At 39.6% G+C, this 12,626-nt stretch overlaps 1 protein-coding gene across 1 annotated transcript in view; it reads left to right on the forward strand.

Moving 5' to 3' along the window:
• ctif (CBP80/20-dependent translation initiation factor) overlaps nucleotides 1–12,626 on the forward strand; it is a 193,950-nt gene that overhangs the window by 152,672 nt on the left and 28,652 nt on the right. Inside the window, exon 7 of the mRNA XM_048603799.1 lies at nucleotides 3,965–4,264. Within this exon, the coding sequence (XP_048459756.1) occupies nucleotides 3,965–4,264 (300 nt within the window). The remainder of the gene's footprint in view (nucleotides 1–3,964; nucleotides 4,265–12,626) is intronic.

Raw genomic sequence — 12,626 nt, forward strand, 5'->3', positions numbered from 1 at the left:
GTATTTGTTGTGGCAAAAACAACTTCAATTTAAGAATGCCTCATGATGTAAAACTACCTGCATTAAATTGAGTGGTGACGTTTTATTCTGGTCTTAACATCTTTCTAATCTGTTAGACTGTGTTTCTGTTGTCTTGGGCAATGTTATTAATGTAAGGCACCCTAATTATATGTTTTACACGTATCATTTATTTTCAAATTCTCAGAGGAGCAAAGAAACAGGTTGGGATACTGACTTTTACTTGCATCCAGAGCATGAGTGGACGTGTGAAATTAGGACAATTGTCCATTTTCTGTCATTACTTTGTAACGAATGTAATGCATCTAAATTGCCAGAAATGGAGTTAGTTACACTAAGTAATTAGGAGGAGGGATGATCTATTGTAACAAGAATAAAGTTGCTGGAAAAGCTCAGCAGGTCTGGCAGCATCTGGCAGAACTTTCAGTTCTGAGGAAGGGTCACCGGACCCGAAACGTTAACTCTGTTTTTTTCCTTCACAGATGCTGCCAGACCTGCTGAGCTTTTCCAGCAACTTTGTTTTTGCTCCTGATTTACAGCATCTGCAGTTCTTTCGGTTTTTGTTACAATCTACTGCAATCCTGACTGAACATGAGTAAGTATATTGGCCCCACATTTTCCCAGTTTGAATTCAAGGAACACTTGTTTCCCAGCCACATGGGTGGGGCAAAAGGTCCAGCACCCTTGACAATCTGGGATCCCCTGAACACTTGAAGCATGGCAGGAATTATGTTTACGTGAGAATGAATATTGGACAAAGTATCACTCACCTAGTTTTTCCCTGGTAGTATCAGTTGGGACTGTATTTTGAAGCCATTAGCAGGGCACTCCTAGGGCAGAGGATCAAAAAGAGGCAAGCAGCAAGGCAAATATGACCAAAAACGTTAGTGGTATTTCTCTCCAACAGAGATGCATTGAAATCTAAGGATAGATTTCCTGTGACAGCAGCCAGAAGTCATTAGAGTCAACAGCTGTTACTGCCTACACTATGCTCCTTTCTCTGTGGCGGAAGATGATGGGGGCAGTGGTGGGACTAGCTGAGTTGTTGTTGTGTAAATCTGGCATGCACACAACAAGCTGTATGGCATGCTCCTATATTGTAACCATTCAACGATAATCAACTTTGTCCTGTGCTCTGGAATTCTTCCTCTATATCCCTTTGCCTCGAGGGATCCAACTGCTCCTATCTATGAAATCCACTTCTTTTCAAAACTTCTGATTGGCATAGAAACATGGCAACAGGAGCCAGTCATTCAGCTTGTCATTCATGACTGATCTAACACTTTGATGCCTTTTACCCAGCCCGTCCTCATACCTTTTACACCGTTTGTCATCAGACAATTATAACTCACTATGCAGGAGTAGAAAATTCCAAATATTCACAACCCAATGAGTAAACAAAAACATCTCCTCATCTTGGTCCTAAATGATATGCCCTTATTTAGAAATTAGACTCACTGGATTCATATTCCCCAGTGAGGAGAAACATCAAATCTACACTATCCTGTCTATCCCTTTCAGTCTTTGTACATTTCAATGAGATCACCTCTCATACTTCTGAACTCGAGAGAATACGTCTAGTTTGCCCAATCTCTCTTCATAGGATAGCCCTGCCATTCTAGAAAGAAGTCTAGTGAACCTTCGTTGTACTCCCTCTATGATGATAATATCCTTCCTGAGATAGGGTCTAAAATGCACACAATACTCCAGGTATGATCTAATCAAGTTCATATACAATTGAAGCAAGACTTCACTACTTCTATACTCAAATCCACTTGTGATGAAAATTAACATTCATTACTCATTGACAACAGCATCCCAGACTCTTTGCACATTTACGCTTTCCAACCTCCTCATCTGAGAAATATGCTGTGAAATGGCTGTACAGAGGCCGACATCCCATCACCAAGTCACTCTTTATTTACATGTGTACAGTACACTGGTTGTGGCCAGCCAGCTCAGAGTCAGTCCCTGAACTGAGGAGATTCAGAATCCCATGTTTATTTTGGACAGCTTGGGCTTCCTGTTTGGCCCAGGTTAATGACCCCAATCAAGGATCTCAATCGATGAGATCCACCTGTTTCCAATCATCACTCTGGACATCTGTCCTTCAAACCAAAATGGATAATCATTCATTCCTCTGCATTATATTCCATCTGCCATGTTCTTGCCCATTCACTTAGCCTGTTCAAATCCTCCTGAAGCCATTGACATTTTTGTCACAACACTCATTCCTGCTCAGTTTTGTGTAATCCACACATTTGGAAATATTACATTTGGTCCCGAATCCTAGAGAAAACAGGACTAATTTTTGTTTGCTGATCAAACCAGCACCCATCCAGGGCCTAGTATCATCACTTGATCCGAGTGGACAGGAATGGGATTGCAGGGGAGTGGTGTCAGCAGCAAAAGTAGGGGATGGTTCCCAGTAGGCTCCTCCCCTTCCTGATGCTACGTCCCTGGATCAGGCACTGACTGCCTTTGAATGAGCGAAATCTGAGGCCCTGTTGTGGACATTAATTGGTTTAAATACTTGGCTTATTCAATGGACTTTGAAAATATACTGTTACAGCCAGTGTCGGGGTAAGCTTCCCCACTTTGTTATGATTTTAGACAGAATACTCAAACTGTTGAACTCCTGGGTGGGGAGAGTTGCAATGGCTCCCCTTGGTCATTTACATGCCTCTTCAGTTGGTTGCAGCAAGGTTGGTTTCGATAAGGATCCCTTCACTCCTGGATTATCATTCTCTGTGACTCATTCTCTGAGTACTTCTGTTTCACAAAGAAACAATTTAATCAGTCTTTCTTAAATTTACAAAAGTGAGATTTATAATCATTGCAAAATGCATGAAGAAATAGTAACACGGCACACATTGCTCACAAGTTAAAAATAAACTGTGAGCCCAGAAAGATAAAACTTCAAAAAGATGTACAGATCAGTCTCTGAACTATTCATGGAGGGCAGATAGATGGATGTTGCAGGTAGTATCAATGTTGGTAATTGAGCAGTCTATTTTGGGATTTATGACTTTGTAGGTTGTGGAAAGTTTTTTATCCTGATTCTTTTTGGCAATGGTTGACTTGCAGCGCTCGGTGAGCGGAATTCTGTTCCCTTTCCCTGCAATGCAGAGGTGTTTAAATGGCCACTCTCAGAGCTGTGACCCTCACAGCACACCAGGCCACTAACTCACACAGACGAGGGTTGAAGCTCCCTTTTAATTCTTGTCCTTGTATATCCTTAAAAGGGCAAAATGCAAATATCATCCAGACTGCTGTCTTTTTTAATCATGTTCACAGCCTGAGATACTCCCAAGATACTGCACATTCTGTTTCAAGTGCATGTTCTCTTTGCAGTTTCTTTGACACCTGGTCGGATATGACATTCCAGAGTGGCATACTGAATTTACATATGCAGTCAACTTTAAGCTGGATGTCCTTTTCTTTTAAAAAAAACATTATAATTAAACTTAGATATGTCCATATGACCATGTCTAAGATAATGATCTGTGGTCATGACAGTACATATATACTTATAACTTTTCAGTTAAACTTATTCAGACTGGTCTCTAATGACTATCCGGTTTAGTTCCTTACATAATGAGAATACAGTGACAAGTTTTTGAATTTTAAAATGTCTGACTCATTTCCAGGAACCAGTGAAACTGATTTTAACTCTGTGTGAGTGAAGTGGATTGTGAGTGAGTTAAAATTGGGCCCAGTATTGTTTCAGTAGGGTAAGACCAAATTAAATATGGCAAAAGCCTTCTTGTCTCCAGACTAATTTTTCTGTCTTCTATATTAGTTGCATCTTACGTCCTTTGTTCCCATTCAATTTCAAACCTATTTGACTTTTAAAAAAACAGTAACTGAACCTTAAAGCATGAAGAGAAAGCAAAATAATTAAAATACCATTTAAGTGGGGTTGAACTATTTTTGAATGCTGCAGGATGAAATTTCAATGGAGACACCAAACCCTCAGCGAACCAAAATGGACAAGTTGATAGAAATCCTCAACAGCATGAGGAACAACAATAGTGATGTGGACTCCAACCTCACCACCTTTATGGAGGAGGCACAAAACTCTACCAACTCAGAAGAGATGCTAACTGAGATAGTTAAGACTATTTATCACAAGGCTATAACAGACAGGAGCTTTGCTTCAACAGCTGCCAGACTATGTGACAAGATGTCTCTCTTCATGGTGGAAGGAACTAAATTCCGAAGCTTGCTCCTCAACATGCTGCAGGTAAGGATGGGTTTTGTTGTTATATAGAAATTGTAACATGGAAACATTCATCCCAAACAGCCCATAATAATATTTACCCTCTGCATAAGCAATTTTACTAGTCCCAAGTTCCTGCATCCTTCTATCTTCCACAGTCACCTTTTTGACAATTTTAACAGCTGGTAACTATCTTTGTATTAGTCACTAACTGCAAGATTGCATTAAATGCCCCCTAAGCCCTCTGCTTTCTGTTCCCAATCTCTTATATTTAAACTATGTGACCTTAAATCTTAGACCGTAAAACCATGAGATAAAGGAGCAGAATTTGGCCCATCAAGTCTGCTCCACCATTTGATCATGGCTGATATATTTCTTAATCCTATTCTCCTGCCTTGTCCCCTTAACTCTTGATTCCCTTACAAATCATGAACCTAACTATCTCTTGTTTTAAATACACTCAAATACTTGATCACGACAGCCCTCTGTGGCAATGAGTTCCACAGATTAACCACCCTCTGGCTGAAGAAATTCTTCCTCATCTCAGTTCTAATAGGTCAGCCCTTCACTCTGAGGCTATGCCATCTGGTCGTAGTCTCTCATACTAGTAGAAACACCTTCTCCATGTCCACTCTATCCAGGTCTGAGTATTTTGTAAGTTTCAATCAGATCCACCCCATCCTTCTAAATTCCATCCAGTGCAGACCCAAGAGCCCTGAACCACTCCTGGTGTGAATTGGAAATAGCCTCTTCCCACTTAACCTATAATTTTCTTTCTCTGGTGAAAGTTCTCAAGTCTTTCTATGTCATTGTGTTGCTCATGCCAGCTCTTGGGAATCTCCATTGCATTCTATGGACTCAATGTCTTTGCCATATTATGGAACCCAAAACAGCAAACAGCACACCAACTGTGAGCTTACTAAGATTATGGCTAGATTTACCATTAGATATAGCCTTTGCCTTTTATATTCCTTTTCGGTGATGAACTTTCATGATATATTATTATGTGGAAATATGGATTCTATCATAGACAGGACCGTGCATAGCTTTTGAAGTTTGATCTGTTTGGGCTAAGAAGGGCAAAAACACAACTTTAGTTCCATATTACATTTTGAGTTCTGAGTGGTGCCAGGTTGTTTGGAGGTCCTTACCTGTATTTAAATTAGGTTTTTTTTTCAAATCCTTGAGGTGAATAATTCACTGCTTTAGAAAACAAGGTAGAAGAGAAAAAGAGAAATTGGACGGTTGCATAGCAACGAGGTGTCTTATGACACAGCAAGGCCATGATAGAGACAGAAACCATATTCCTTTTAGAAGGAGATAGCCATCGAGAAGGTCAGTAAATATACAGATTTCTTTGAGCTCGGTCATTCAGAGAGGAAAAAAGCCTGTATTATCAGCAAGGCAGTTTATCAGTCTTCAAAACAGTCAAAGCAAAAGAAGTCCTGTGTGGCTTAAATGTTTGTAAAAGAAAAATTTCAGAAAATGAATATAGCAAGCTGTAGACCTGGATGAACACAGCAGGCCAAGCAGCATCAGAGGAGCAGGAAAGTTGACGTTTCGGGCCTAGACCTTTCTTCAGAAAAATCTCTTGTTTCATTTTTCTGAAGAAGGGTTTAGACCTAAAACGTAAGCTTTCCTGCTCCTCTGATGCTGCTTGGCTTGCTGTGTTCATCCAGCTCTACACCTTGTTATATCAGATTCTGCAGCATCGGCAGTTCCTACTACCCCTTTCAGAAAATGAAGGTTTTTAAGGTGTTAGAGAAGAAGAATTCCTACAGGGCAGTTGAATACGTGAGTTTAAGAAGCGCTCAAAGTGAACTGTGTTAGCAGTTTGTTTAAGGAGACATTAATTAAAGAGACATTAATTAAAGAGAATGTAGAAGTTTTCCAGAAAGAAACCAGGTACAGCCATGTCACTGAACAAGAAATTTTAAAGTGAAAATTGGGTGATCCTTCACTGAGGTTCCAGTATCAGTAAAGTTGTTGTTAAGGGTAATATTTATAATAAGTCCATTTCAGAATTTTAATATATAGTGTAAAATAGTTTTTTTTTCCCCCATTTGTGTGATATAAACTTTGATGTTCTATTGTTAAAAGTACATCAGCAGCCTCTTGTGAGTATGTTCAGTGACTGACCACCATGGTAAACAAATTGTAATTGTAAAGCTCATGGTCTAACAAGCCAGGTTTCACTCTGGGACCTGGCTTGTTCAGCATTACCATCATAATAATTAGCTAAAGGCTCATAATCACTACTATACCAGCGTTATGTCTGGGATGTTTACAGTGCATTCCATGTTATCAGGATTAGCTAATGGTTTATTTTGAATCATAGCTAGATGGAGCAGCTGATTTGCACAGATAAATGACTGGTTTAGTCCATTTTATTGGTGCTGGGTTGAGAGAGAAATATTGAGCAAAACACTACACAGATTGCTTTGCTTTTCTTTCAATTTTGTGATTGGGTATTTTGCATTCATGTGAACTGCCATTTCAGGTTTTTGTTTAATACTTCATCAGATTACACTGAAACTTCAGCTCAGATTTTGTGTCTAAACCCTTTGGGGATTTGGGGAAACGGGGTCTTAAATCTGGCTCTGAAGCGACATTTCTATCATTGAGCCAAGCTGACACTTGAATCTACTAATTAATTTTGTGGATCATCTCTAACTTTGTAATAAATTCTTAATTCTTTGGCAACATAAGTCATTGGCCCAAGTTGAATTTCGTAGTTTAGACATCTATTTGAAATCTTTCATAGTTATCTTTGGAAGTGATAAAAAGGTTTTACATAACTTCACCTCAGGTTTTACAAGGGGCTGCTAACCTCCCTCAAAGTTATCCTGGGGCCAGATCCAGAAGATATCTTACCTATTTAAAAGGACAAACTACGTCTACAAACAACTTGTAGAATCACAGAATCATAAATTCCTGCACCAGTCATGTACTAGTGAAAATCAGATCAGCCTGGCAGGCTTCAACAGGTGCAGTAGCCTCCACTTATAATCCATACCTTTTCGTTCTTTTTTTTTCTCATTCTCCCCCTGTCTCACTCTTCAATTGTCATCTCAACCCCAACACCACCCCCACAACCACCCCCCACCCCCACCCCCACAATCCCCACATCCCACATAAGTAGTAACAAAGGAGTTGGGTTTGGGGGCATAACTTCTGGATTCAGACATCTGCCATTCTTGTAATTACAGAAGTTCTTCACCTTTACAAAAATTCAAGCCGTTCCATCCAATGTATCTGATGCGATAATGTATAGCTGTGATTGCAGTCAACACAATCTGTTTGAGGATAAACTTTGTCTTTTGATCTAACACCCTGATGCCTTTTATTTATAAATGTATTTATCATCTTCGTTTCCCTCACCTCACATGAATCACAGTTCACTCCACCAGCTCATTATACTATGCTGTTCTTTGTTCAGCCATTAGGGGCGGAGGTGAGGGAGTTGCATTACTGATTAAGGAGAATATCACAGCTGCACTAAGAGAGCACATCTTGGAAGGCTCATCCGGTGAGGCCATATGGGTAGGACTGGGAACAGAGAAAGGTGCAATCATTATCATGAAATTATACTTCCAGCAGCCAACAGGTGATAGAAGAACAGGTACGTAGGCAGATCATGGAAAGATGTAAAGACAACAGAGTTATCATCGTGGCTGATCTTTAACTTCTCCACTATGGACTGGGGCTCCGTTAGTGCCAGGGGCTTTGATGGAGCAGGATTTGTTATGTCCATCCAGGAACGATTCTTAAAACAATATATAGACAGTCCAACTAGAGAAGGGACTGTACTAGATCTATGCTCAGGAATGAGCCTGGTCAGATGATTGAAGTTTCAATGGGTGAGCATTTTGGGAACAATGATCATAATTCTGTAAATTTTAAAATACTTATGGATAAAGATAAGACTGGCCCTCGGCTGCAAGTGCTAAATTGAGGAAAGGCTAATTACAGCAGTATTAGACAAGAACTGGACAAATAAGATTAGGGCAGCTGTTTGAGAGTAAATCCACATCTGACATGAGGGAGTCTTTTAAAGGCCAGTTGTTCAGAGTTCAAGGCCAACATATTCCTGTGAGGATGAAAGACAAGGATGTCAAGATTCAGAAACACTGGATGACAGGAGATATTGAAAGTTTCGACAAAAAGTGAAAGGAAGCAAATGTAAGGTTTAGGAATCTAAAATCAGACCAGGCCCTTGATGAATATAAAGGAAGCAGGAAAGAACTTAGGCAAGAAATTAGGTAGGCTAAAAGGGACCATGAAATGTGCTTGGCAAGGAGAATCCCAAAGCATTTTATACATATATTAGGAACAGGAGGTTAGCTAATGAAAAGATAAGTCCACTGAAGGACAAAGGAGGGAATTTAAAGGAGGATGTAGAGCCAGAGGAAATGGGTGAGGTCCTTCACATCACTATTTGCCAAGGAGAAAGATGTGGATGATGATAAGATTAGGGAGAGATATGTTGATATTCTAGGACAAGTCGATGTTAAGAAGGAGGTGGTGTTAGGTGTCTTGAAAAACAGGGACTGATACTGAGAGGCAAGTGAGGGGATTGCTGGGACATTGACGGAGATCTTTGTATCCTCTTTAGCCACAGGCAAGATCCCAAAAGACTGGAGCATAGCCAACATTGTTCCTATGTTTAATTAGTGGCAACAAGGATAGTCCAGGAAATTATAGGCTGGTGAACTTTACGTCAGTGGTAGGAAAATTATTGGAGAAGATTCTTCGGGACAAGGTATTTTTAACATTTGGAAAAGAATGGACTTATTAGGGATAGCCAGCATGGCTTTATGCAAGGGAGGTATTGTCTCACAAATTTGATTGAGTTTTTTGAGGAAGTGATGAAGCTGATTAATAAGGGTAGGGCAATGGCTGATGTCTACATGGACTTTACCAAAGCATTTGACAAGGTTCCTCTTGGTCCAGAAGATTGAGTCACATGAGAGCCTCGGTGAGTTCGTTAGTTGGATACAAAACTGGCTTGGTCATAGAAGACAGAGTATATTTGTGGAAGGGTGTTTTCCTAACTGGAGGTTTGTGAACAGTTGTGTTCCGCAAGGACCAGTGCTGGGAATTCTGTTGTTTGTAATATATATACTGGTATTTCTCCTATAACGCAATAGTTGCATTCTTGTGTGACCTCAAGCTATAGAAAATGACCATAGAAAATCACATTATAGGGAAATCGCTATAGAAAATCAATGTACTGGTACAGCAAAAAGTTTGTGTTATCCAAACGGCATCCACTATTCATCAATTTGCATTAACAAAACACGCATTATAGCAGAAGTACCTGTAAATGATTTGTTGGTGATCTGACTAGTGCATTTGCATGCAAAATGAAAATTGATGGATCGTGGATTGTGAGGAAGATTGTCAAAGGATACAGCAAGGTATAGATCAATTGGAAAGTTGGGCGGAGAAATGGCAGATGGAGTTTAATTTGGACACGTGTGAAGTGATACATTTGACCTTCCAAATTGTTAGAGGAATGTACACAGTAAATGGCAGGACCCTTAAGAGCATTGACATATAGAGATTTCTCGGTGTGAGTCCGTAGCTTCCTGAAAGTGGCGACACAAGTGGATAAAATGGGAAAGGAGGTGGTACTGCATGCTTACCTCCATCGGTCACGGGCATTGAGTATAAAAGTTGGCAAGTCATGTAGCTGTAGAAAACTTCAGTTGGCCACATTTGGAGCATTGTGTGCAGTCCTGGTTGCCACACTACTGGAGGCTTTGGAAGGGCGCAAAAGAGGTTTATCAGGATGTTGCCTGGATTGGAGTGTATTAGCTATAAGGAGAGGTTGGACAAACTTGGATTGTTTTCACAAGAGGACCAGAGGCTGAGTGGTAACCCGATAGAAGTGTATAAAATTATGAGTGGCATGGATAGGGTGGATAATCGGATCTTTTTCCCAGGGTAGAAATGTCAAATACTAGAAGGCATAGGTTTAAAGTGAGAAGGAGAAAGTTTAAAGGAGATGTCCGAGGCAATTTGTTTATGCACAGGGTGGTAGGTGCCTGGAATCCGTTGTTGGGGAGGTGGTAGAAGTAGACACAAAAAAGCAACGTTTAAGAGACATTTAGACAGGCCAAGGATCAGAGGGAAATGGACCATGTGCAGGCAAATGGGATTATTGTAGAATGGCATCATGGTTGGTGTAGACATGGTTTGTTGAAGGGCCTGTTACTATGCTGTACTATCCTATGTTCTCTGTTTTAGAGTGTGCTTATTTCTCTTATCTTGAAATGACTGATACGTACACATGAAAGCTCAGTCACATTAGATGATTTTTCCAGGGATAGATTAATACCAATCTGGAAAGGATTGTATGGGGAGGGAATGTATTCTGAGTAATTGTATAACAAAACCTACAGGAAATGTTACAGTGTTGGTTCTAGGTAATAAATTGAAGTAGCTCAGGAGGAGTAGGGAAATCTTTTAGGGAAGACCAATACAATTGAGGATGAGTAATCATACCAGAATTAATTTTGAAATGAATAAGATACGGATGAATAAGGCACAATCAAATTTAATTGAAGAAAAATATTTAGAAGGAAACAAGAGAATTTATTAGAAGTAAAAAGTAACTTGTTAAAAAGTGAAACAACAGGTGGTAACATTAAACTGTGAGATTGGAACAACAGTCTAAGGAAAACTTCAATAGGGTAGAAGATAGTTCTTTGGAATGGGCTGAGGAAAAACTTGCAGCCAACATAAAGAAGAAGGTATTTATAAAGACATTAGGAAATGAGAGTAATTAAGAAGGGAGTGTAACCACTCAAAATTAAGTACAGTGAGATTATAGTGGTAGTTGCGGAAATGGTAGCGTAGTTAATGAACACTTTGCTTTAATATTTATGGAGGAGAATGAAAAAACACTTCACTGGAGAAGGAAGGGCTTGTGGATGAAGAGTAAATGATCAATCAGTAGATATATTTCCTAATGTGTGATCAGTTCTTAAGGGGCTCAGATTATGATAGGTCCAGTGTTCAGGACTAGATGGTAATCAGCCTAGAGAATAGAAAGAGGTCGCTGATGTAATAGCGAAGGAACTAACCATGAATTTTGAAAACTCATTCGAGATAATAGCTAAGCCCAAAAATAGAGAATAGGGACTTACCACACATCTGTTCAAAAGGAGAGAAAGGAATAAACCAAATGACTATTATTGACTCGTGTTGCAGTAGGCAAATGGTAAGTAGAATGGCCTGGATTAATGAGATACCATTAATATGATTATGTGAAATGTTTTACTAACCAAATAGATTTTTTTCAGAGAACAATAGGATTATATGAAGGCAAACAGTACATTGTGTTAATAAAGGTTTCTGAAAGCATTTAATAACACGCCACATTGGAATTTGGTTGAGGACATTAAACTCTAAACAAGAGAGAGTGGTACACATCAGGATGGCTGAAAGGCAGACAACAGAGATTATGTCAAATTGGCAAGAGTTGCAAACTACTAGGAAGAATGCAGTATGTTACAGATGGACAGAAAGAGGCCAGATAAAAAGGTAGGTAAGTGGCAGATGTAGTTTAATACAGACAAATGTGAGGTAATATGTTTGGTGAAGAATAAGAAAGAATGGAAATATAACTTAAAAATTTTTAAATGCTTAAAATTATGTTCTGGTCTGCAAACAAATAAATCCTTCAGTGGGTGGACAGCTTTTTAAAGAAAGAAATTAAACTTTTATAATACTCGGGGGCTTTGAGTATATTTATCAAGAAAGATTGAATACAAAATAATAGTTCATGATAGATCTGTACACTTGGGCATCTTTCAGAAAACTATGTGCAGTTTTGGGCTTCTCATTTAAAAATGTGTGATGGCTGTGAAGTAACTCCAATGCAGATTCGGAAGATGAAGCCAAAGAATAAGGAACCTAAGTGATGGGACAGGCTTGAGAAACTAAACCTGCATTCCTGTTGAACTGACAAGATTGAGGAATGATTTGATTGATGTTTTCAAATGATTAAAAGGGAGGATTGGCACAAGTCCCTTTTAAGTGGTTGATAAACTACAAATCATGACGTCAAGTAGTCAAACAGGATACACAAAGGAAAATAATTGAAATAATTCTTTCAGTGCAAAGTGCTAAGAGTGTGTGGACTGTTTTGTTGCAAGTGATGAGTGAAACCAAGTTGATTACAGCATTGGAGATAGTAGGAACTGCAGATGCTGGAGAATCCGAGACAACAAGATGCAGGGCTGGATGAACACAGCAGGCCAAGCAGCATCATAGGAGCAGAGAGGCTGACGTTTCGGGCCTAGACCCTTCATCAGAAAAGGGGGAGGGGAAGGGGGTTTTGAAATAAATAGGGAGAGAGTGGGAGGCGGATAGAAGA

This window comes from Rhincodon typus, chromosome 1, assembly GCF_021869965.1.
Source record: "Rhincodon typus isolate 14 chromosome 1, sRhiTyp1.1, whole genome shotgun sequence".
Taxonomy (NCBI): Eukaryota; Metazoa; Chordata; class Chondrichthyes; order Orectolobiformes; family Rhincodontidae; genus Rhincodon; species Rhincodon typus.